General features: G+C 42.1%; 1 protein-coding gene across 10 annotated transcripts in view; it reads right to left on the bottom strand.

The window, feature by feature from the left end:
* The window catches only part of ACVR1 (activin A receptor type 1), a 210,253-nt gene that overhangs the window by 69,416 nt on the left and 113,372 nt on the right, over nt 1-27,465 (bottom strand). Inside the window, exon 1 of one of the 10 annotated variants that reach the window (XM_061608740.1) lies at nt 23,258-23,787. The exons of 7 other annotated variants lie outside the window; for them this stretch is intronic. Coding sequence is in view for 1 of the 3 variants with exons in the window: in XM_061608733.1 (XP_061464717.1) it covers nt 23,258-23,265 (8 nt within the window). In the remaining 2 variants the exon portion in view is untranslated. Of the gene's footprint in view, nt 1-23,257; nt 23,788-27,465 lie in introns of those variants that run through there. 2 more of the 10 variants (XM_061608733.1, XM_061608741.1) reach the window with 2 other exon arrangements.

The following is a 27,465-nucleotide window of genomic DNA, read 5'->3' as shown; positions in this document are numbered from 1 at the left end:
AAAGAAAGAAAGAAAGAAAGAAAGAAAAAGAAAGAAAGAAAGAAAGAAAGAAAGAAAGAAAGAAAGAAAGAAAAAGACATTCACGTTTCCTTTTTTGCCTTATGCCTCTTGATAACAGTCTCAAAACACACATTATACAATCAGTGGTTCCCCCCCTCTCAAACTAATATCAAAGCTAGAAAAACAAAAACAAAGCAACACTTCCTCCTTCAACACCAGCAGTTGTCCAGGAGGGAGGAGCCATGGGGCTTTAAAGACTTGAGTAACATGCCAAGGACTTTAATAGGAGGAAATTAAAGAGCCCTTCATTGAAATAAAATTATTAACGTATACATTGATGAGAAAACAGTCTGGCGCCGAAGTAGCCCAGTAGACTTGTCCCACTGTAACAGACAGCTGTCTCCGGTGTCATTTAACCATGCTTTTGCTTGAATCAACTCCTCAGTGCCTCTCAAGAATCAATACAGAGAGAACCATGCAACACCCACATACATACCACCAAGAATCTTGATCATCATCTTGTGCTGTTCAACTTGCCAACTCATTTTCTGGGAAAAGAGCAGTCAAAAGCATACAAGCACACTGATCACTCTCTCAGAAAAAGGCAGGACACTTCCACAGCTACACCACAGCAAGATTTATACAGCCCAATCCCAAGCATGCTTACACAGTCCTACAGATTTCAATGGAACGCACAAGGCAGCAAGGGTATGGAAGATTGCAGCCTTTTAGGGCTGGATTATAAAACACAGCAATGAGACGTTTCACCAAAAAATTGTCCGAACACAAAAGGAAAATACAAAGGAACTTAAAATGTGCACTTAACCATTCTAAAAAAGTCCAGCCTCCATGAAGAGTTTCAGCCACACAAAGACATTAAGGCAAATCAACATTCAAGAAGCAACTTCAGAGCACTGAAGATTTTCTCCCCATTGTTCGATAGAAATACCTACAGTCTGAGCCACAGGCTCCACTGATCAGACACAGAGTAGCGCTTTAGATTAGAGCATCATGCCATGTTCTTAATGACAGGCTGCGTAACCCGATTCTCTCAGTGGGCGTCTGGAATAAGCATCCCCATCCCATTGTCCCACCCCATTGTGCCAGCTGTTTCTGACAGCCAAATTGCAAATAAAGCAATAAATGCTGTCAGAAAAGGAATTTTCATTTCTGTAACACACAGGCCTCCATGGACAAATTATACAGTTTATAGTCCTAGGCTACAGGAAACTGCCTTTATGTCAAGATGCTGCAAAACATAGTTTTTTTAAAAAAAAAAATCCAGTTGATAATTCCATCAAACAAGTGTGAATGACCAGAGCAGAAACAAGACATACATTTTCCAGAGTAAGAACCAAGCACTGACAAGGCTCATGTTGAGCTGCAAATCTTAATATTTACCATATTTCTGTTCCATCTTTTTTCCAATGGGATTCAAGATTGTGCATTTGAGCATAATTTTGTTTCATCTTCACAACTACCCTGTGAGGTTCATTAGATGAAGAGATTATGACTGGCCCGGGGTCATCTGTTAGCTTCATTGCTGAGCAAGCCCAACATCCTATACCACATTGCCTTTCTAACATAATAGCATAAAAGATGTAACTAACACAATCCTTATATAGGATTTAATTGTCTGAACTAATTGACTGTCTTAATGTACGGTGGTGAGATTATTATAACAAAATCCAAGCAGCAGAACATTTTATTAAGTTGGCGAAAGATACTCAATTACATGTTTGTGTACAGGCATAGTTGGACTTCACTTTTTCTAACTCATAAATCTCCAAGTGGTTGATGCATAGAACTGCCTTTGGTTGGCAATCACTCGTGGCTGAGTAAGATTGTCTTCCAAGATAACTTGGTTGGAAGACGCCTGTGCGTGAATTTGTTTTATGTGGGGAGATCAGTGCATGACGATCAACACACAATCTTGACAGAAAAAGACTTTGATCCAATGGCATGAGTACCACAACGATTGGAAGTCTTTTATCTGCTGCAGTCTTCATCCGCCTTCACAACCGTTGTAACATACACATTGTTATCCTCCGCCTGTTCTGCCGTTGAGGACATTCTTGGATAGTTCTTTGTCTGGTTCCTCTCCCTTGACCTTACCGCCATGGGTGACCCTGCTGAGAGCACATGACTCCCGACGGCATCACTCACAAGGTTCACTGGAACACGCAAGCCCACTCACCACTACAAGGTGACGATCCACCAATATAGGCTTGACTGCGACTGACATAATATGGTTTGAAAAGGTAAGTTTGTCTGTTAATTATAGGATTTAGGTTTTGTCTTGCTTGATGCAAGTGTTAAGAAAGTCCATCCTGGGTGTTAGAGGACCCCTGTATTTCCTAATTTTTCATGGTTTACTGTCTGCACTAAGAATTCAAAAATCCCAATGCCTTTAATAATGGTTTATTTCTATAGATGGTAATTAGAGGCAAATACTTTCTATTAACTGTGTGGGATGTTGTTGTTGTTATGTGCCTTCAAGTCGATTACGACTTATGGTGACCCTATGAACCAGTGACCTCCAAAAGCATCTGTCATGAACCACCCTGTTCAGGTCTGTGGCTTCTTTTATGGAATCAATCCATAGGGTGCTCTACAAGAATTCTATTACATGTCTAGAGTGGGCGGTGGAAGCAAGTGTTAAACTTACTTGACATAACATTCCTCAATCCATTCAAAAAATTTACTAGCAATCAAATGAAGAGCAGCTGTATATTTTATTGGGCTGAAATCAAGAACATGCTTTAGAGCTGCTATCTCTGGCAGGCAAGCCTACTGTAACAGTTTTCTGCAAACACAGTTCTGTATGTTCTGACAGATACAACATCGTCCAAAGTTCTATGCAAACTGACAACATAGCGCTATTCCATGATTCTGTGGACAGCCATCTGTTGGGTATGCTTTAACCTGGACTCTTGGATTGAGCAGGGGGTTGGACACAATGGCCCTATAGGCTCCTTCCAACTCTACGATTATCTGATAACTCAAAACAAATTATACAATAAACCCCTAAAATCAAGGCTTCTCTTGAGTCAAAACTACAAACTGCAGCAGCCTAAAATATTAAAATGGTGCCCCCCAATCATTATAATACTTCCTATTACCAAGGGTAAGCCTCCCTTCCAATTTATCTTCTTGTAGGACATGGTTCTTTCTAATTCACAAACCACCAATGCTAGGTGTGTATTAAGTGCCTATGCAAGCAAGGGATACAAAGGTACGATCTTGAAGCCATGGTGTACTTGTAACTACTGGGTCCGGTTCAAGGTTCTTGGACTTGGTCCAATCGTTAATATTACAACTTGGGTCCAGGTTACCTTAAGGACCACCTGAGCCCCTTTATATCTCAGCTCCATCACTGAGACTATCCGGAAGAGTGTGGTAAGTTGTCCCCCCTGTTACAAAGGCCCGACTGGTCTCAACCAGAAGCCGGTCATTTAATGCCGCCAGTCCCATGCTGTGGAACATTTTTCTGGCAAAGATTCAGTAGACATCTTCGCTTTTCACTTTCAGGCATCTCTTGAAGACTTGTTTTACACCAACAGGTCTGTGCAGTTGTTTAAAAAAATTCTTGAGTAGCCAGTCATTTGAATGCTTATTTTCTGTTGCTTTTAATGCTTATTTTCTGTTGCTTTTAATGGTTTTTTAAAAAAATGTTTTCATATTGCTGTACACCATCCTGATATTTCATGAGGGTGGTAGCTAAATATTATAATAAATAAACAAATAAAAATAGTGCTTACTGGCAACTCAGAACAATCAAAATATCAACTCAATGCTGCTCATTCAGTTAGGAGAGCTATTTGAACCATCCAGGAAAAAGTGATTTGAGCACAGTGGCAATTTCATGTTGTGATGACCAGAAAACAAAGGCAAAAGAACAGAAGTCTTCAGATTAGGAGATCTCAGATAAGAGATTCTAGGTGTTCCTCATTCTTAAACTGCCTTGAGCCATCATTCAGGGACGCTTAAGAAAAAGAAGTTGCGGCCAAATAATCTCAGAGCAGCAGCACTCTGAATGTGGCAGTTATGCCTGCCAAAGGTGTAACAGTGTTTCCTGCAGCACTCACATAAAGCATGAATTACAAATATGTACCCTTAAACATTCACGCATGCATGGTTGATAATTCCAATCTAAACTGGGATCCCACATACAGTGAGTGCCTTGCAAAAGTAATCAGACCCCTGACCAATGCTCTCATATTACTGAATTACAAATGGTACATTGTAATTTTGTTCTGTAAGATATTTTATTTTGAAACACTGAAACTCAAAATCAATTATTGTAAGGTGACATTGGTTTTATGTTGGGAAATGTTTGTAACATAAAAAACTGAAAAGTGTTGCTTGCATAAGTATTCAACCCTTGTGCTGTGGAAGCTCCCAGTTTACACAGATGAAAGAAATTGCCCTGTCAAGGACACAATTACCTTACCATTGGCCTCCACCTGTGAACCATTAAAGTTGCTGTTACATTGTCAAGATAAAAACCTCACTGTTGAAAGATCATTGGTCAGGCTGTGGATCTGAAGGAAAATGAAGATCAAAGAGCATTCTACGGAAGTGAGAGATAATGTATTACAAACGCACAGATCAGGAAAAGGCTACAAAATAACATCCAAGTGTTTGGATATCCCAGTGAGCACAGTTGGATCAATAATCAGGAAGTGGAAGCTGCATCACACCACCCAGGCACTGCCAAGAAGAGGCCGTCCCTGAAAACTCAGTGCTCGAAGAAGGAGGAGACTTGTAAGAGAAGCCACAGAGAGGCCAACAATCACTTTGAAGGAGCTACACAGTTCAGTGGCTGGGGGTGGAGTCATGGTGCATCAGGCAACCATATCAAGAGCTCTGCATAACACTGGCCTGTATGGGAGGGGGGCAAGAAAGAAGATGTTACTCAAAAAGTACCATCTGAACGTACGTCAGGAGTTTGCCAGAAAGCATGAGAGTGCCTCAGTTGCGATGTGGGAAAAGGTTTTTTGGTCAGATGAGACCAAGATAGAGCTTTTTGGCCAAAACTCAAAGCGGTATGTGTGGCGCAAACCTAACACTGCCCATGCCTCAAGACACACCATCCCTACAGTGAAGTTTGGCGGTGGCAGCATCATGCTGTGGGGATGCTTCTCATCAGCAGGGACTGGGCATCTTTCTAAAACTGAATGGAATACAGGGAAATACTGCAAGAGAATCTGCTTCAGTCCACTAAAAATCTGACGCTTGGGAGGAAATTCGTTTTTCAGCAGGATAGTGATCCCAAGCGCAAGCCAAAGCAACATTGCGTGGCTCAAGAACAAAAAGGTTAATGTCCTACAGTGACCCAGTCAAAGTCCTGATCTCAATCCCATTGAGAATCTGTGGCGCTCTTTGAAAATTGCAGTCCACAAGCAACGTCCAACCAACGTGAATGACCTGGAGAGAATCTGGCAAGAAGAATAGGCCAAAATCCCTCCGACACTGTGTGCAAAGCTGGTGCATATCTACCCCAAAAGACCTAAAGCTGTTCTTGCAGCAAAAGGTGGCTCTACCAAATATTAAAGTGTGGGGGTTGGATACTTATGCAAGCAACATGTTTCAGTTTTTTATATTTCTTACAAACATTTCCCAACATAAAACCAATGTCACTTTAAAATAATTGATTTTGAGTGTCAGTGTTTCAAAATAAAATATCATACTGAATGAAATTACAACGTACCATTTGTAATTCAGTAATATGAGAGCATGCGTCAGGGGTCTGATTACTTTTGCAAGGCACTGTACACTTTTTTTAAAAGGATGCTTGTCTCTGGTTCACACTTCGTGGTTGTGTGCAAGCTGCATGTACTTTGCTGTAAGGAACACAAGCATAAAATCAAAGAAGATGCCCTCCAGGTGGCCAGGCAAGATCTGCCAATGCAAACAGACTATGAAGATTAAAACACACTCACAAGCTCCAAATCCACATTGTTGTCTAAGCAACTCATAGCAACTCCACCAGATTCTCACATCACCTTAAAAATTTTTACAAGGAGCATGAACAACTAAAGGAAAGTACATATGTAGAAATTATGCCTCAAGTCAGATTTTCAGGTGAATTCTGGGACATCTGTTTTGAAACTTTGTTTCCAATCCCTCCTCACAAAAAATAATTCAGGAGGAATAATTATCTCTTTTACACAATATATTTCTTATTTTGGAAGAGATACTAGACAATAGAGTTTATAAGCAATACTCCCATCCTCTATTTTTGATCAACTCTGACAAACTTTCCATTAACTTTTACAGTGCAAGTTCAGAATCTAAACCTGTGTAGAGGATACAGCTGAAATAGATCTTGAAACATACTATAAAGAGGGTCTGTTATTTCAGACACAATGCGACTGACTCCTGCAGCCAGACTGAAGCAGGAAGAATATTCATGCATAGCAAAAAAAAAAAAAAAGTTTTGCATACTTCTTTAGAGGGCTCTACTGCACTACACATTTTAGCTGCGCAGTAGCCTAGTCAGGGGGACAGACAGCTGTGTTGAAACTTGATCCCATGACTCAGTTAAAGCTGTAACTCAGACAAGGCCTAAGGGCCTGTTCTCACCACCAGCCAGCAAGCACAATTAGAGAACACTGGTGTTATAACATGTTTTCTTTCTAGCAAGGATGCCTCAGCATGCTCCATGTCTGGATTATGGTTTTCAACCTGCTTTGTACAGTGCTGCTCCATAGCAGTTATCCCACCCAAAACACAAAGCTGTGATTAAGATGGAAGCACCCTGTTCATGCCACTGCACGATCAAATTTTTAATGTGGATTCAAAACAATCAGATTTCCTGCTGCCACCTCCTTCATTTACTGCTTTCTTTGATGTACTCCTGTGCTGTTAAGCCATCTTTGCAAAACAAACACCGGCATTTGCAAATGTGTAAAGATCACCCTTCCCATTTCTGCATTTTAGGAGCTGCCACACACTGTTCCAGCTCCACAAAACAGAAACACTAAAACTTTTTCTAAACACTCATTATATGTACAGATTCAACTATTCGACTATTAAACCCTTGACTTCCCCCTCCCCTACATACCGTTTGCAGTACCTATACAGTGCCACATCAGCAGCCATTCACAGGGTCCATGATCTAGCCTGTGGAGCCTCATATACAAAGCCATTTGTCATAATATCCCTAGTGTAAGATGGTACATTATTAGAACAGTTCTTGTTTACGTTGCCACATCACAGACGACTGTTCTGGGCTTGAAAGCATTTAACAGGGCAATACAACATTACTAGTAGCAACAGATTTCTGTTCACCAAGAACGCTAAGGCTATTATCTTACCACTTTCTTACAGGGAGCACTTGTGCCAACAGACGCCAAGCACCATGAAGAACACATGAGGGCTCCAACTGTGTCGGGTGCAGTGGTGTGCACAGCGGTCCAACTTCAATGTCCCCATGCATGCCATCCCTTCCTCTCTTGACTTTTTGCTTATTGAGCGGAGGGAGGCTTGGGAAGGAGTAGCTGCTAATCTGGGTGCCCAAGCATGACAGAATCTTGATGTCATATTACAGTTGCTCATAGGGGCTACGAGTGCCCTTTTTTTCTTTTTCTTTTTTATTGCTTTTAAAATGAACAAACAAACCCAACAACAGCCCAGGATATCATGCAAGTTACATACCCTATGTACTTACTACATTCAAATCTAAACAAAGGAGCAATCTCAGTTTTATTGCAGAAAGCTGGCAAGGTGAACCATTTCTAATATACCTGAATCAGGAAGTTTGCATTTAAGCTTGTTGGGTGGCCTTAGACAAGTCACTGAGCCTTAAGACTGTCATACTTAAAGTAGAGGATCACATACAATGCCTCAGGATTATTTCAAGGTTGAGTAAGTTGTAGCCCGCAAAAGAACACTCATTAATGCTATAGGATATTAGCTGTCATCCATGTTACAACAAGAGCAAAAACTAGAGTGTTTATTTTTTTTATTTTTTTTAAGGAGCCTCACCTCACTGCAGATCACCAACTTGGCATAACTAAAGACTTCTTTCAACTGTTTAACATTAAAAATCACCATGGTGTGTATCACATTTATTAGGTTTCCCATACTCTAATCCTTCCTAGCATGGCTGCACACAGCCAGTCCCTTCTTCCAGCTCGGGGGTGGGGGTGGGATCGGGCAAAATGTAATTTTATTGAGCAGACTGACCACAACTCAGAAAGAAGCCATAAAAATATTGAAAAGCTTCATAAAAAGGGAAGTTTATCGATCTTCACTGGAAAGTTTTCAGCTTTCCAACCCCAACATGAATGTCTAATAAGAGAGGATCCTCCTGATTCTAAGCATCAAAGCTGCAAGTACAAGCATACAGGGTGGAGCAAGAGAGCTTCTGTTCCGATTTAGAATTTTTAAAAAAACAAGTCAAGAAAGCTTGACCACCATGCTTTCCCCAGAGCAATTCCAGCTTTATTGGTTGAACCAGGGCAGATTCCTTGCTCAGCAGTGTGTGAAAATGCCATTCAGTGCCAGATTCTGCCGGATTAGCTGCATTTAGACTGACTGGTCTTCGAATCTGGCAGCCTAAAGCCAGAAAAACAAATAAGATGAGACTGACAGGCTATTTATTAGTCACCAATTAGTGGGTGGTAAAAAGAGAAAGAATATACTAGAGAGCAGGGGAATAACAAAGCACTGCCACCAATGCTTACTTAGGCCACCAATTTAAATAGCTCAAGCCAAAGGAGAGCTAGTTACTGCTCTTTCGGGTCCATTGTGCCTACCAACATTTCCAGCTGACAATCACTCCAAAAGCTCCATCTCAGATTCCTGTTCTGACCATAGGAGATAAGTCAACAGCCTGCTTTCCTCTCTTGACTTTATGAAGGGCAGCTCCCATTGCATCTGAACATAGCTCTTCCAGCCTCCATTATTAGCCTAGGCAAATCCATCTGGGCAGCTGGGATGGACCATAACCCAGACTGTGCATATGCTACAATCCTGGGAATGATAGACAAAAGGGTACTTCTTAATTATGTACAAGATGTAGTGATGGCCACCAACTTGCATGGATTTAGACAAATTCATGGAGAATAAGGCTATCACTATCCATGATGGCTATGCTCTTACCTCCACTGTCAGGCAGTATGCCTCTAAATACAAATTGCTGGTGAGCACAAGTGGAGAGAGCGCTGCTACCCATGTCCTGCCTGTGGGTTTCCCATAGGCATACGGCTGGCCTCTGAGAGAACAGGATGCTGGACTAGATGGCCCACTGGGCTGATGCAGCAAGGCTCCTCTTATGATCTTATGGGAGCACAGAACACCCACAGAACACAGTGGATGCAATAGAATTCAGCTCCCTATGAGCGTTTTGGTTGTTAAGAGAGTGGGCAATGCCTACTGCAAGCTTAGAAGCCAGAGAGATTGGGTGAGAGAGTTCCAGTGACATATATAACTTCCTGCTCACATGACTAGCAAAGCCAGAACAAGACAATACAAAGTGGGAATTGAGAGAAATTTGCATTTTTTATTTCATTTGAATAATTCATACATGCCACAGAAAGGCGCTCTTCTTGGTACAGAATTTCACATTTGTTTTATTTGGGTTTTAAGATTGAGGACACACAGCAGGGTATCAGGGGATCTAAAGTGGTACCCTCTGGATGTTGCTAGACTACAACTCTACAGCATCCTGACCACTGGACATGCAGGATGGAACTGAAAATAGCTGGAGTCCAGCAACATATGGGAGGGCAGCATGCTGGCTGCTCCTACTAAGAGTTAATTTGTACAGCACTGACTGTGATGATTTGGCAACCAATGAACTGATTATAACCACAGCAGGTCAGCAAGACTAACAAAGCAAGGTGGGCAGGCAAGCAGGCAGGCAGGCACCTTGCCTGCCTTTGTTGCCACCACCACTGCCGGCGGGATGGGCCGCTTCTGTACTAACAGGCCCGGGCTCAGCCAGCGGCACCTGGAGCCTTCTGCCCAAAGAGTCCTCTGTGAGGAGCGGCAGCAGCCATGGCAGCGGTGGAGACCAAGATCATCTACCATCTGGACGACCAGGAGACGCCGTACCTGGTGAAGCTGCTCATCCCAGCGGAGCGGGTGATGCTGGGCGACTTCAAGGTGCTCCTCAACCGGCCCAACTACAAGTTCTACTTCAAGTCTAGGGACAATGATTTCGGGCAAGAATCCGACAGTGTTGGTGAGCAAATCCTTTACAACAGCTGCTCAACATTTGAGGACTAAAATTCTTGGAGTGGTAGTGCTACATTTTAAGGACAGATTATCTCCAGGCCTGTAAAGAACCTTGTTTTTTTAACAATGTTAATATTTTGTAGTTTGAATTTTTGTACACTGTATTCTTTTCTGATGTGTATTTTGTATTTGTGTGTGTGTGTTTTTTTTGTGAGCCTCCTTGAGGGCCTTGGCCAAAAGGCGGCATTAGAAATAGAATGAATGAATGAAGATAGTTTTAGGGAAAAGATGTCATGGATTCTCAAGAATTTGGATTCAAGGGCCCTCTATGTGTGGAATTCTCTTATCTGCAGCTCTTGAAAACTCAGAGGGTACATCCATCAGAAAGCTAACCAGTCCCTCAAATGCAATATATGTTAGGAAACTTGGAGAAGCAGACCTGACTGCACCAATAGCAGGTTTAACCTGGTGCCCTACAGTTATTTTGGACTACAGCTTCCATCATCCCTGACCATTGGCCATAGCTGATTAGAGTTAGAATCCAACAACATCTGAAGGATACCAGGCTGAGAAGGGGTGTCTTACAGCCATGGCGGGGGGGGGGGTTCTTGTTGGATTAGCCAGATTGTCCATTCAGTAGTCAGCATTTTCTAGCCAGAACCACCTGGCATGTTGTAAAACTTTCACATGGCTTAAAGTAGTTCTTAATATCTGCACAACAAATATTCAGAGCATGATGATGCCATCACACCACAATCAGCCATACAAAAGTACTTTATGAAGCTGAAACAATCAACATGAATCCCCTATCCCAATGTTTTTCAAACAGTGGGCCATGGGCCATTTTCAGAAAGGTCTCAGTGCCCTACCTGCCCACTGCCTCCTCACTTACCTGTCCCACCCCCTAGCCATGCCATGGCATTTTGGTTGGACCACTACCAACACCAGCAACTCGTTGCATGCTAAGTAAAGGTGGTGAGGAGACAGACACATTCAGGGGTGGGTGGCAGGGAGGTAAGGCCTCCCTCTGCTGAGGAGAAAAAACCAGAGGAGGTATTGCAAGAAATTAGAAAGTAGGATTAAAAGGTTAATATTTATTATTATAACCACAAAATAAACAAACCAACATGGAGTAGAAAGGCAGGGTAAGAAAGGAAAACTGTTATAGGAGGAAGAAGTGGATATAAAATGAACAGAAATGTAAGAAACTGGCAGTTTGATAGTGATGGGAATAAGCTGGAACAACGGGAGAAGAAATTGCAGGAAATGAGTAAAAAACTTTGAGAGGCATTGCGGTTGAATGGGGGGGGGATATAAAAGAAAAATCCTTCACCACTTAGTCTTTGAATTAGCAAATTCTGCCTAAAATGAGAAAGCCGTGATAACACTTCAAGAGCAAATTCTGCACTTAGCTTAAGGAAAGCTGAGCTACAGAACTACTTGTTACCAGGCAAACACTGTAGCAAAGAATTTAGCAATTTCCAAAGACGGATAGGATATTGGTAGAAAATGAAGTCAGTAACTGCCAGCTGATTATGTTCAACTCTGCCTCCATCTGTCACCATTTTGTGACTGGCACTGCCCCTGCATCACCATTTTGTGACTAGTTCGTAATTTTCAGCAGTCTCAAGTGGGCCTGGGGGTAGAAAGTTTGAAAACCTCTGACCTATCTTATCCAAGGTGCCTGGTGGTGTATAATGCTGTACAGGCAAGATAACAATAAATTTAAGTTCAGAGGCAAAGTGGTAATATGCCACTGGGTATGTTTGCATATATCACAATAAACTAGTGTTTCTCTCTTACCATGGTTTATTATGGACAAGCAACATGTTAGCACATAATGCTTGATCTTCCTGCTTCACTTCTCCCCAGTGCATATAGGACAAACTAACCAGGAGCCTTTGGCTTCCTGTTACTTCTGGACCGGGGATTGTGATTTGTTTCTCCCCAATGAAGCTCCATCTGCAACATACATTTAATGCACTATTATACTGGTCACAGCTTCTCCCAAAGAATCCTGGGAACTGTAGTTTGTGAAGGGTTCTGAGCTCACAAAGCTATCATTCCCAGAGTTCCCTGGGAAGAGGGATTGATTGTTTAACCACTCTGGGAATGGTAGCTCTGAGGAGAAGAGGGGGTCTCCTAACAACTTTTAGCACCCTTTACAAGTGATAGTTCTCAGGATTCTTTGGGGGAAGCCTTGACTGTTTAAAGTGGTATAATAGTGCTTTAATGTATGGGGCAGATGAGAACACCAAGACATAATCACTAGTGAACCTTAAACCATGATTTGTTGTCGGTTCATGAATCACAGATTCCTAAAAAGAAACAAATACCAAATCCTAGTTCAGATGTTCTACTTGTGCCAGGGAGAGGAATAAAACAGGAGCAATTGAGCCATATGCACCAGCACACTGCTCACTCATGGCACACCACGATAAACCAGAAACCCTGGATTACAATTATACACAAAACACTGGAACTCGTATTACAGTTTGGGACTCCCATTTAAGTTCTGTAACTTTGGTGCCTTCTGACAGACAAGACATGCAAGGACTCAAGGGAAAGTCAGCTCTTCCAGAAATGCAGGAATTCCCATATCTGAGGAAGCCTGTTTAATACTTCGGCAGCCAACATATTAGACTCCCACCCAAATCATTCAACACAGAGAAACAGCACAGACAAAAATGACATCTTAGCGCTAATTCTCAGGGCTGATTCAGACATTTCTAACCTACTCGACATAGAGCAGCCCGGGTGTGTGTGTGTATGTGGAGAGAACAACCAAATGAGAATGCAATACCTGACTTGGCACATCCAAAGAATATATAAGCACTGCTTCCCAAGGGTAATCTACACAAACACAGCAATTGCAGCAGCCACTTAAATTGCTGTCACTGAGCAGCAGCTGTATTCATGGAGATCTCAGATATTGCTTCCTTCATGCCCCTTTGCCCCTTGGGCCACCCTGTGCAAGGCAGCTTACAAAACAGCCTCACACAGGGAATAAATCAAGCAACACCACACCAGTTGAAGAAGCAAGCCACAGATCCCACTGTGGTGAAGACAGGATCACAAATGAATTCAGAAAGATCACACCTATTCTCCCAAGAAGTCATTTAGGTTCAGGGAGGGGTTTAAGATGACTTCTGAGATGCCATGCCTCAAGACAGTTCCCATAAGCTTTGCAACTTTCCAGCACGAACTGAGTCAGCAGTAGATTTGCCTGACATCATCTTCCCTAAACACCTAGCACCTCAAAAAACACCAGCCATTTGATAGGATGAATATGAAGCTGTTAAATACATTTCTGCAAAAGTTCACACAGAAGAAACACATGCAGAACCAGGGAGACACATACAAACTGGCAAACAATTGGCTTTTTTTTGAGGTTACAGCCTGTACCTTAACAAAGCCCTCAATGACTCAGGCTCCAAATGTCCCTACAGACCTTCTGGGCTCTTGGTAGTTTCTCTGCCTTTAGAAGCTAGGTGTGTGCGTGTGACCCAGCAGAGGGCATTCTCTCTGGCAGCCCCTAAACTGTGGAATTCCCTTCCCACAGAGGTGAGTCTGGCACCTTCATTATGCAGCTTTCACAGACCTCTTTACCCTGCCTTTGACACTTGAGATACATATTGTTAGGACCCACTCTAGATCTGATTATAATTTGCTTTAAATCGTTTCTAATATTATATTTTACATTGATGTGACCCATCCTGGGACCTTGTGGTGAAGGGCAGGGAGAAAGAAGTAGTTGCTGTGATAAAAAAAAAAATCAATCTTGCATACCAAGGTCTCTCACAAAGAGGCAGCCTTAATTAATATTTTAGCCTCATCTATATGCTACTTGTCCAGATTTTAATTTCCCTGTGCTAAATAAGTGGCACCAAAAATTACAAACACGCAGTGTATATGCCTTTTTCTTTTTTTAAACTTAGCTGCAGTTTTATATAATTGGACTACATAACACATCTACTACTACTAGTCTCTAAAAGGTTCAACCAGCCCAGCAATTGCCAAACAGGTCTAAGAGTGATCTCAAGGGTTCTCAAGCCATTATCAGGGCCTACTGGAGAGGGAGAGGGGGAGAGAGCGGTTGCACTCAACTTCGTCCCACATGCAACACCGCATGTCAGATATGTTTCCCATAGCCATAAGGAGGAGATCCTTATTGCCCCAAAGATTCTAGTAGAAATACATTTGTGTTTCCCATCTGTGGGAAGTATTGGGGGGGAGGGGAAGTGACAAACACACAGCTAGAATAAAGGCAAGGCTGAGATTAACAGTAATAGCAGCAGCAACAGGAGATAAAGGAAGCTGGAAACATATTGGCATAAGGACTGAGGGAACAGGAAGGAGAATTTGGAGTGGGGGATGGGAACACAGCAGCTCACATACCTTTAGTGAGTTGGCATTTCAAATCCGGGTTACAATTTGGTTTGAAAAAATAGCCCCACTATTTTCACTGAAATAAATTAAGCATAATCTGTTTTATGTATTTATCTTATTCTTTAACAACAGAAGTGTTTCCTGCCCTTGGCTCCTTTGGGAGGAATGGTGGGATATATACATTTAATAACTAAGTGTAATAACTTTATTTATTAATAAAGAGCTTAACTTTGAAAGATAGTGCTATACATTTGTAAAAGGGGACCACAACCTAAGTAGTTTGGAAATCAGTTCTGTATGTCCAAGTTCATTCTCAGCAGTACTTAGCAGGACACAGAAGTACACTTCCTGTTCTCAAGAGTATGCTGGAGACGCGTGGGGTGTGTGTGAAATAGTTGGCTGTTCACTCTTTTCATAGGTTACCTAAGCATATCCTTGAGATTTCAAACAATGATTTCTGTTAGCTGCTTGGCATCGTCTCCCAGGTAAGTAAAAGGGTTGCATGTGGAGCAAGTTGCATCAGTGTAACACTTGGCCAGTGGTGGAGAGAGACAGAGAGGGTGTGATTTCCATGTTTATTGTGCTTCAAATCTTCTTCTTTTTTGTACACAGACATGTACTTCAGATTTCAGCTTGCATGTACGACTTAAGGAGAGCACTGCTGCATCAAACCAAAGGCTCATGCAGTCCAGCATTCTTGCTCTTGAATATCTATGGCAGCCTTCAAACAAGACATGTAAGAGCTGGCTCAAACTAATGATCAACTGGTATCTAGTCTTACTGGTAGCTAATAAGAGTTGTGTGCTCACGCAGGACGGTATTCAACAGAGTACTTTCGGTAACGTAGGGACTTTCGCTTGTACAAGAGAACTTCTCGTCCCTCTCCTCTCCCTGTACACATCCCACACCCTTCCCAAATCTGCTCCAGACACTTATGGAAAACCCCAAAACAGATTTAGAGGGGTGCACGGGGACAGGATAGAGAAAAGTCATTGCACTAGTGGAACTACTTCATTAGAAACTACTCATAACCAGACCAGAAAAAATCCTGGGCTGGAAGGCAGTTTGCAAAGAGCTCCATGTTGCTATGAATGTGCGCAGGAGCCCGTGGCTTTCCTAAAGCAACAGGACAGGCCCCTTGGTCACCCTGTAAACACAAAGTAAAAACAACAACACTCCAGTCCTAAAATTTCCTTGGAAGTTCTACCACACACACTTAAAAAAAAAAGGCATACATGTTTCACTTCCAACCCACAACTTTTAATCATTAATGCATTAATCATACAAGTAGATGAGAGGACAGGTGGCAAGCAGCCTTTTATCTTTTCAGTTAAATGGATGCTTCCCAAATCCATGTTTTGGCCATAAGCCTGTAGTGTCTCAACATATGCCACTTAAATGAAAGAGAAGGCTTAGATGTTCATGTGGCTGCACTTTGAAAACCAACTCCAATATAGCTTTGTCTGCTTATGTGCACTTCCTGGGAAGCAGTATATGCTGCCAAATTCCATCTTTTATACACTGAAGTGTCAACTCAAAGTGCCACCCCATACAGTTTTAAGAGAGTGTTCCAACTACATTTTATATGTATCAAGTTACTCTCAGAAGTTTATAATATACTATTACCATATAGTGGGAATCAGGGGTCTACAGAATTTAGCTCAGTTTACAATCCTAATTTGTGGATGCCACTGATCCTATTATTTCCTCAACCCCTCTAATTGGTCAAAAGAATTAGAGGTGTAGCCTACCATATTATACTAGACAGGCTCAGCCCCAAAGTACAGCACAGCAAAATTAGAAGACACCTTTCTGGAAGCATATGTTCTGGAAAAATGAGTTTCAAAATGAGAAACCTGCTTTAAAATCAATCTATCTTGATATACATAAAATATACTGGGCTTGAGTGCCACAGGCATAAAATCTTTTGGAATGCCAGGTAAGTGTTTTGAAGGGTGGAGTATAAATATTCTGAACTCTAACCTCAACACTCGATCACTGTAACATGTTTTATGTGGAGCTGCCCTTGCATCTGGTCCAGAAGTTGCAACTAGTGCAGAACGCAGTGGCCAGACTGCTTACAGGAGCAGACTGCTGGCAAGATGTTACCCTGCTGCTGAAAGAGCTGTTGTTGTTATGTGCCTTCAAGTCGATTACAACTTATGGTGACCCTATGAATCAGCGGCCTCCAACAGCATCTCTCATGAACCACCCTCTTCAGATCTTGTAAGTTCGGGTCTGTGGCTTCCTTTATGGAATCAGTCCATCTCTTGTTTGGTCTTCCTCTTGTTCTACTCCTTTCTGTTTTTCCCAGCATTGTTGTCTTTTCTACTGAATCATGTCTTCTCGTAATGTGTCCGAAGTATGATAACCTCAGTTTCATCATTTTAGCTTCTAGTGATAGTTCTGGTTTAATTTGTTCTAACACCCAATTATTTGGCTTTTTCGCAGTCCATGGTATGCGCAAAGTTCTCCTCCAACACCACATTTCAAATGAGTTGATTTTCTCTTAACTGCTTTTTTCACTGTCCAACTTTCATATCTATACATACAGATCTGGAATACCATGGTCTGAATGATCCTGACTTTGGTGTTCAGTGATACATCTTTGTATTTGAGGACCTTTTCTAGTTCTCTCATAGCTGCCCTCCCCAGTCCTAGCCTTCAGATTTCTTCAGTATTGTCTCCATTTTGGTTAATGACTGTGCCAAGGTATTGATAATCCTTGACCAGTTCAATGCCCTCATTGTCAACTGTAAAGTTACATAAATCTTCTGTTTTCATTATTCTTTATGTTCAGCTGCAGTCGTGCTTTTGTGCTTTCCTCTTTAGCTTTCATCAGCATTCGTTTCAAATCATTACTGGTTTCTGCTAGTAGTATGGTATCGTCTGCATATCTTAAATTATTGATATTTATCCCTCCAATTTTCACACCTCCTTCATCTTGATCCAATCCCAGTTTCCGTATGATATGTTCTGCATATAGATTAAACAAATAGGGTGATAAAATACATCCCTGTCTCACACCCTTTCCGATTGGGAACCAATTGGTTTCTCCATATTCTGTTCTTACAGTAGTCTCTTGTCCAGAGTGTCGGTTGCGCATAGATATGTGAAGGTCCAGGAGGAAAAAATGGGAAAATTTTGGGGGAAATGGTTTTTTCTGAAGCCTTTTTTTTCTGAAAAATTGGAAAAAAATAAAAAATGAAGAAAAATGGATTATGGAATGTTTTATTTTAGCATGATGAATAAAATGTTTCATTGAATCTTTGTCCCCCCTTTTTTTCAGTTCTTTTTATGGGACACTGAGGAGGACTAGCAGAGACATATATATTTTCTTTGTGATGGTTTCTTCTGTTTCTTTAATTGTTTTTTGCTTGCTCCTCATAAACTGGCAAAATGAAAGAGGTTCCTTACAGTTCAGGAGCCTGCAGATCCGTTTTTTTACCAAAAAAAGTAAAAATTTAAAGAAGTAAATTCAATTTATAATGTTTTAGTAAAATGTACGTTTAATATACCAAATGTGATAATTTTATGCCAAACCAACTTGTACATAATTACATTTTATGTCCCTGAAGTAACAGTGACTTTCAATCTGTAAAAAGTGTTAATACTGCATTTTTTCAATTTTTCCAAAAAATCCCATTTTTTCTGGAAAAAATGGGGGAAAGAACTGGTTTTTTTTCCATGGCTTCAAAATTTCTGGAAATTTTACATCTCTAGTTGCTCATCAGGACAATCAGATGTTGTGGCACCCCATTTAAAGCATGCCATAGTTTTTCATGATCTACACAATCAAAGACTTTGCTGTAATCTATAAAGCACAGGGCAATTTCCTTCTGAAATTCCTTGGTCCGTTCCATTATCCAACGTATGTTTGCAATATGATCTCTGGTGCCTCTTCCCTTTCTAAATCCAGCTTGGACGTCTGGCATTTCTCACTCCATATATGGTAAGAGCCTTTGCTGTAGAATCCTGAGCATTACTGAGCATTACTTGCATGGGATATTAAGGCAATAGTTCGATAATTACTGCATTCCCTGGGATCCCCTTTATTTGGAACTGGGATGTATATTGAACGCTTCCAGTCTGTGGGCCATTGTTTAGTTTTCCATATTTGTTAATAATTTTTTGTCAAACAATTTGTCAAAAAAAGAGCTGTACTGGTTGCCAATTTGCTACCAGGCAGGTTCAAGGTACATGTGTTAATTCACGAAGCCCTGAACAACTTGGGCCCAAAGGACCTTAAGGCCCACCTGACTCCCTATGTTCCATTTCAATCATTGAGATCTTCTGATGGGCCACTATCGGTGGTTCCCCACACCCCTGAGGTTTGGTTGGCCTTCACCGAGAACTGAGCCTTTCAACATGGCAGGCCCTGCTCTGCGGAACTCCTTATCAACAGAGGCTCAACAGGAACCAACCATTCTTTCTTTCAGGCATCTTTTGAAAACTGAACTTTTTAGACAGGACTTTTAACATGATTTTTTTCCTTCCAACTAATGCCGTATTTGTTGATGCATTTATTACTATTTTTAATTATGTTTTTATTGGTTTTTAATTTTTTATGTTTTTGTAAGTTGTAAGCTGCCTTGATGTACTCTTATGAAAGGGTGCCTTATAAATAGTTAAATAAATGAATAGATAAATCCGGAGTGCTAACCTTTGGCCCTCCAGATGTTGCTGAACAACAATTCCCATCATCTCTGACCGTGCTGGCTAGGGCTGATGGGAGTTGGAGTCCAACAACATCTAGATGGCTACAGATTAACCACCCCGTTCAAAATAAACAAACTGCATATATATATGCACACAGACAAAATCAAATGTTCTTAATATATATTTTTCAGTTTTGAGTTAAGAGACATCCTTTGAACTCTGGGGTATGTCTTGCAATCCCTTCCCCATGCAGACACACACACGGTCCAGCTAGCAAGGGTTGCTGAAACTGAAACAAGTGAAGCAGTGTGGGAAGAGGGTGTCACATCTTGCTGCTCTTTTTCAACTTGCTTCCCCAATGTCCTGGATGAGTGCTCTAGATGTGTACAGTACAAGTGCACAGTCACCAAGAACATAAAAGGCGTTCACAAAACGGTATCTGTAACAGGGAGAGTGCCGATCAACCACATAAGAGGAGCCCTGCTGGATCAGACCACTGGCCCATCTAGTCCATCTTGTTCTGACAGTGGCCATCCAGATGCCCATCGGAAGCCTGCAAGCAGGACCTGAGCACAACAGAGCTCTCCCTTCCTGTGGTTTCCAGCAACTAGCATGCAAAACCATGCTGCGTTCAACAATGGAGGCAGAGCACAACCATCAGCATTAGTAACCACCACTAATGATGTCACAAATAACCACAAGGTGTGTCTGATACTCCTACAGCAACAATTGCCTTGTCCCAGATTTTTTAAAGATATAGAGTATTTAGTGCTGGGGAAATGCAATATCACTACAAGGTAAGCACAACCCAAAGGAAGGTATCTTATTGTATTAACAACACTGAATGAATTAATTAAATTTCTATCCTTCCCTTCTTCACAGCAGCAGCCCAGAGCAGCTAACAAGAGACAAAACACTAAAATATATTTTAAAATATATTTTAAAAAATATTTTTAAATATCTTTAAAAGCAGTTTCAAAACAGACACAGGCTGGAATTAGGTCTCTACTTAAAAGGCTTGTTGAAAGAAGAAGGTCTTCAGTAGGCACTGAAAAGAAACCACAGATGGCACCTGTCTAATATTTAAGGGGAGGGAATTCCAAAGGGTGGGTGCCACATGTGGAACGGACCTCCTGACAGGGCTGTGGAGTCGGAAGCAATTTTGGGTGGAGTCGGAAGAAACGTACCGACTCCGGCTCCGGCTTCAAAATAAATTTTGATTGACAAATTTTTTAAAATATAAATTCAAAATGTCAAAGAAGCTTCCCATGAAGTCAGCTGTAGTTGAGCATTTCACCATAACTCAAGATGGAAAACATTTCGTGTGTCAGTGTATGACACAGGACCCAGATGAAGACAAATGCTGTGATGCCAAGATCAGCGCATATTCAGGCAGCAATAAAAATGCTCCTATGAGAGCTTCCAATTTAAAAAGACATTTACAGCCATTTCCAGCGCTGTGGAGTTGGAAGCAATTTTGGGTGGAGTCAGAGTCGGACAGTAGAAAAACAGGAGTCGGAGTAGAAGGTTTGATGTACCGACTCCACAGCCCTGCCTCCTGATAAGATGGTATCTGCAGGAGGCCCTCACCTGCAGAGCACAGTGATCATCTGGGTATATAAGGGGTAAGATGATCGTTCAGGTATCAGGTATCACAATTTATCTTTTCTCTACAAGCCTTGATGAGACGAACTCACAATCCTGTTCACATTCACCAAATTAAAGCAGAAGAAATTATTTGTGGCTTGTAGATTTTCTGTTATCAGTCACCAAAACATGGTGTCAACCTTAATTCATAGTCATCCTGTTCCTGGTCCAAATGTCCAAAGAATTTGGTCCTTGGGAATGTGGAAATCTACATGCTTTCTAGACATACTCTCCCTCATCTTCACAACTTTCAGAGAGCAAGCCTGGGGTGGGACAAGCAGTACACAGGTTTTTCAAAGAAACCTCAACCATAGTAGTAGAAAACAAGTAGAAAACTATTTAGGGATGGGATTCATTTACCAACATAGTTCCACAAACTGATAACTGCAGATGAGTTATGCATGGGAAGGGACAAATAAAGATGTTTAACTAGATACAAAAAAGGGGGGAGCAGACTTGTCAACGATCCAGACTATGCAAGACTCTCCCACTTATGTCATCATCAGAGTTAATCTAAGCTAATGAGATGACTGTTGGGAAAACAAGGCTAACCTGTGTTACTCAAGGTTGACTACTTGAGATGCACAGAAACAAACTAGGCTATGCCAAGTCTTCATTATACTTAAAGATTATCACTGTTCTTTAAATGTACAGATTTGCAATAAGATTACCAACAAATTTTTATAAACAGCAAAGCCATAACCAGTATACCTTGAACATTCTGGCAAGAAAGTAACATATATATGTTATAAATATGTACTGTAGCATTATTGTAGATCATAAGTCAACATGAAGTGCATTTGATGCAGTAGGCTATTGCCTCCGAAAGGTCATGCAGCATGCCACAGCAGACCAACCTATGAGTGGTTTAGCTTTCAGTGGCAAATATACATTAAATGCAGGTTACAACATGAAAAAAGATCTAACATGGAAGAAGAAAACAGACGTATGATGACTTCTTATTTTTCTATGAAGCAGGATCAGTTGTCACTGAGCAATTAATGTTAGCTGACAAATTGAAGAAAGGAAATTGTGCACCATCTCACACACACACACACAAAAGCCAAAATGAACTTCAAGGAACACGACAATATAAATTCTCAGAATGTGTGGATTGGCTATACAGACCAACACACTATTTTGCTAGTACAGACCAAAACAGAACGGGACCATGGAGTGGGCCATTTCATACTTCAGCATTTTCCATAGGATTCAGAAAGGGATCAAGGCAACCACCCAACTTCATCTTTGTGGCTTAAGGATTTCTTTAAAGCATGACCCAACGAAGAAAACAGACAAGTAAAAGATGCCAAAAAGAGGCCTAATTGTTTTTTTTAAAGAATGGATCTATGTTTTTCAAAGAATTAAATTAAAGCTTTTAATGTACACTACTCTTTAAAATGTTTCTCAACAGCAAGTGTACAAGTCATGTTCAGAGTAAAAACAGAAAATCTACTTTACCAAAGCAACTTGATATCAAGATATCAGATCTTTCAGCATCTCCCCAACACTTTATGGGCATAATCAGCATGCAGCTTAACAACAAAGCCCAGACCAAACACAATTTTTTTTAATTATCCAAATTATCCAAAACCTCTCCATTTGTATTTATGACTTTCCCAAGCTATTATTTCTCTTTTCCTGCAAGAGTTACACTGTAGAGGGAAGGGCTTCTACTTGGCAAGGTAATGAGTAACATCTGTAACCACAGTTGCCCTGTGGGCATCTGAAGATGAATCCCACATTCCTTCCTTTGATGCTGTTGAAGACTGCAGCCAGGAAAGGAGGGAGGGAACTAAAGAAAGTTTAGAGATTCCCTTTTCTTTCTGCCCCCTCCTCCTCTCCCTCCTACCTGCACCAGTAGCGGCTGCCTCCCAGAAGTGATTAAAAGATGTGCCCCCACCCCCCACATCTCCTCTTAAATTTCCGCCTCTAGAAGCAGAACTCGGATGTAATATTATTGGCTTTGGAAGCTTTTTCTCCACGGATTCTTAAAAGAAGCCCATTTACACAGACAGATATGTGAACAACAGCAGGTACTGCATGAACCACACAAATTCCGAATCCACGGTTTTGTGGTTTGGCTTTTATTTTACATATATAAAGATGGGGTTGTTGTTTTCCCCCCCAAACAAATGATGTAAGAGAGAAGAATGGAGAGGTAGGGGGCTAGTTAGAAACCGAGATCTCCCTTTTTTATTATTATTGTCGTCTCCAACACCGTTGCAGAGGCTCAGTCGGAGGCGGGTTTTGACCAGAGGGGGAAAGGAGAGAGAACGTGTTTTGGATGCGGAGGAGCGATAAGAGAGAGACGGGGGGGTGAGGGGGGAGATCCAAAGGGCGAGCTTCAGCTCAGTTAGGCAGATCCACTCACCTCTTCATAGCACCGGAGACGGAGACAAAGGCAAAGGAGGGGGGCGGTACGGGATCCCCAGACGCAGCTACAAGAGGAGGAGCAGGAACTTCCCGTCCATGGGTTTGCTGCAGCGGCCGCTATTGCTCCGGCTGTAGCTGGAAGCAGTGTTGGTGGCAGCGGCGGCAGCAGCAGCAGACGAAGCCGTCCCCGGAGTCCTGCGCTCTAATCACTGCGCTGCGCCCGGCCGCATCTTCCCAGCGCCCGGCCCCCTTCCGGCGGTGTCTGAGCTACCCGCAGCGGCGCCCTTGGGAGCCCAGAGAAGAACTTCCCGTCGAGGCGCGACAGGGAAAAGTTGGCAGCAAGACGAGCCAAGCGCAAAGTTCCAAAGAGGCAGCCAGGCGAGCCGAGGCAAGGCAGGCTCCGAGAGGCGGGGCTACTCAGCCGGGGATACGGCGGCAATGAGAGAAGGAGGAGGAAGTGGCTGCTCCCTGCTCTGCCAATGGGCGTCTGGAGCTGTAATTAACCGGGCAGCAGGCACATCATTTCCTCCCGGCTCAAATCCAGGCGCCAGCAGTGCGCCCAGTCTCGCCCCCTGCAGGGCAAAACGAGCACCACACCCTGCCCCAGCAACACGCACGACACAGACGTGACACGCCCACACATATCCACACACACGCAGATGCCCACGCACACACCTGTCTAGAAGCAACCGTAACCGGGTTCGTTTTCGTCAGGGATGCCAAAATGCACGCGCGCGCGCGGGAATACAAGCCACTTGTTCGTTATGATCACAATTTTCTACTTATAATGACAACGCACTATTAAACTATTCACCGATCGCTCCTCAAATGGGTTTTGAACACACACATCGGTTTAGCAACCAGTCGGAGAGGGGAAAGATCCCGAATTCAGGAATTATCGGATCAGGCTGCTAGGCCATCACATGAGACTTCTGTAGCAAAAGAGGCAATCACTCCCTTCAAAGCCTTTCTCCTCTCCATACACATGCCCATCTCACATTAACCTGATGTGGTTGCTCAGCAGTAGGAGAATAGCACACTGCACATGATCAGTCGTTATGTCTCACATTGTAGGGCTGCACTTTGCCACTAAAAATGCACCCTAAGTTCAAATAGATTCAAACTGATTCACTTAAAAAATATTTGGCTACAGGGAAGGGCCACAGCTCAGTGGCACAGCATCTGCCTTGCATGGAAAAGGTGCCAAGTTTGATCTCTGGCATCTCCAGGTAGGGGTGGAGACACTCCTGCCCAAAATACTGCAGAGCTGCCGCCAGTCAGTGTAGACAGTACTGAGCTAGACGGATCAATGGCCTGACTCAGTGTAAGGCAGCTTGGTAACTTCAAGATTGGATTACTGTAATGCGCTCTACGTAGGGCTGCCCTTGAAGACAGTTCGGAAGCTTCAGCTGGTGCAGAACGTGGCTGCCAGACTATTGACGAGGACCAGTCGGTCTTCGCATATAACACCTATTCTGGCGCATCTGCACTGGCTCCCTATTTGCTTCCGGGGGAGATTCAAGGTGCTGGTTTTGACCTATAAAGCCTTACATGGCGTGGGACCTCAATACCTTGTGGAACGCCTCTCTCGCTATGAACCTACCCGTTCACTTCGTTCAGAATCTAAGGCCCTCCTCCGGGTACCAGCTCTTCGGGAAGCCCGGAGGGTGGTTACTAGATCTAGGGCCTTTTCTGTGGTGGCCCCTGAGTTGTGGAACAGCCTCCCTGAAGAGGTACGCCTGGCGCCTACACTTCTATCTTTCCGGAGCCAGGTAAAGACCTTTTTATGCTCCCAGGCATTTTAATCTTTTAATTTTCTTAATCATTCTACTTTTAACATGTATCCTTCTTAATTTGTGTTGTATTTCGTTTTTGTTGTGCTTTCTGTTGTTTGTTTGTACATGTTTTTATGATTTTTTACTATGATATATTGTATTTTATCTTGTTTGTTCATCGCCCTGAGAGCTATTCTGCTAAGGGCGGTATATAAATTGAAATAATAAATAAATAAATAAATGTTCCTGTGTGTGTTATGTGCCTTCATGTCGATTACGACTTTATGGCGACCTTGTGAACCAGCGACCTCCAAGAGCATTTGTCATGAACCACCACCCTCTTCAGATCTTGTAAGTTCCGTTCTGTGGCTTCCTTTATGGAATCAATCCATCTCTTGTTTGGCCTTCCTCTTTTTCTATTCCCTTCTGTTTTTCCCAGCATTATTGTCTTTCCAAGTGAATTATGTCTTCTCATGATGTGTCCAGTTTCATCATTTTAGCTTCTAGTGATAGTTCTGGTTTAATTTGTTCTAACACCCAATTATAGGTATTTTTCTCAGTCCATGGTATATGCAAAGCTCTCCTCCAACACCACATTTCGAATGAGTTGATTTTTCTCTTGACCGCGTTTTTCACTGTCCAACTTTCACATCCATACATAGAGATTGGGAATACCATGGTCTGAATGATCCTGACTTTAGCATTCAGTGATACATCTTTGCATTTGAGGACCTTTTCTAGTTCTCTCATAGCTGCCCTCCCCAGTCTTAGGCTTCTTCTGATTTCTTCACTATTGTCTCCATTTTGGTTAACGACTGTGCCAAGGTATTGATAGTCTTTGAAAAGTTCAATGTCCTCATTGTCAACTTTAAAGTTACATAAATCTTCTGTTATAATGAGCTGCTAGATGGGCCAAGGGGTGTAACTTGGTATAAGGCACTTTCCTATACAGTAGAGCCCTGCTCTTCGGCGGCCCACTTTTCAGTATTCCGCTAATACGGCAGCTTTCAATTAGAGTAAGGCCCCACTCATACAGTGCTTGTTCTGCTTTTATGGCGTTTTTCGGGCGTCAGGTACCATTCTATTGAATGAGTTCCACTTTTTGGTGGGTTTTGCTTTTAGGCGGGGGTCTGGAATGTAACCCGCCATATGAGTGGGGCCCTACTGTATTCAGGGTTTTTTAGATCCATATTTTGGTTGAGGCTGTTCTCTTCAGGGTGTTTTAGATTTAGATACTTTTTAAGGAACAAGGGAGAAATAATAGTTAGCCCTACCAGTCTCATTATTTTTGACTGCAATAATATATTTACTTGCCTGGCAGCAAGCCTCATTGAACTCCGTAGGACTTACTTCTCGGTAGACATGTATAGGCTTACACTATAAACATTAAATGATTTTTAATTTTAAGATTTTTACTGATTCAACTCGAAGCATCAGCTTATTTGTACCATAGGGTATTTTTAGGAGGTACTTTATTAAAATTTGTTTAACAATCCCTGTTCTAGAATTTCTGTTCACATGAGTTAGGATTGTTCTTGAAAAAGGATTTTACCCTCAGATCCTTGGGCTACATTTTTTTCACAACAAACTTTCTATTATTATTCATGTCCTCACCTCTCTTTATTTCTTCCACATTCTTTGTATGTAAAAATGGTCCCAACCCCTCTTTTCTTTACTATTTTAAAGCCTATTTTCCTTTTAGTGGTGTGTCCAGCCCCTCTCCAACACATTCAAAAAACATGTTGGGTGAGTGTGTGGAACTGAAGTTAAAAACTAGTCACTCCTTTTATAATAACATAAGATTAGCCGTGCTATATTAGTCCAAGAATTTCTGTTTCTAAGGCTACTCATATACCTCTGGGAAACCTACAAGCAGGCATAAAGGCAATAGCCCTCCTCTGTTGTGCACTCCCAGCATTGGATATTCAGAGGTTTACTGCCTCTGAACATGGAGTCTCTGTTTTAAGCTAACATGGCTAACAGCTGTGATCTAGTCTAAGGCTGTGACCCTATTCACACTTACATAAAAATAAGCCCAATTGAACTCAGTGGGGTTTATCTGAGCAGACATGTATAAGATTTCACTCTTAGTGGCCATCACTACATCTTGTGTAATTGCATCCTAAGTGCTTTATTTTGCCTGTCCTGAATCTGCTGCCAATAATTGCAATCTCCCCAAGTTCTTCTGCTCTGAAAGACGATGACAAAAACGATCTCTTTACTAGACTGGCCAGATGTAAAAAAATACAAGGGTCCTGCATCTTGAATAGCTGACAAGCTACACATACTGAAATTCCCTCTTCTGTGCAGCTATTAAAGGTGCAGGAGCCCTGTCCTCATTTGCATCTGGTCACCCTAAGAACAGAAGAAGAGCCTGCTGGATCAGGCCAGTGGCACATCTGGTCCAGCATCCTGTTCTCACAGTGGCCAA

The sequence above is a fragment of the Rhineura floridana genome, chromosome 2 (genome assembly GCF_030035675.1).
Source record: "Rhineura floridana isolate rRhiFlo1 chromosome 2, rRhiFlo1.hap2, whole genome shotgun sequence".
NCBI lineage: Eukaryota > Metazoa > Chordata > Lepidosauria > Squamata > Rhineuridae > Rhineura > Rhineura floridana.
Note: the sequence above shows the minus strand (reverse complement) of the source record. Positions and strands in the feature narration are given on the sequence as shown.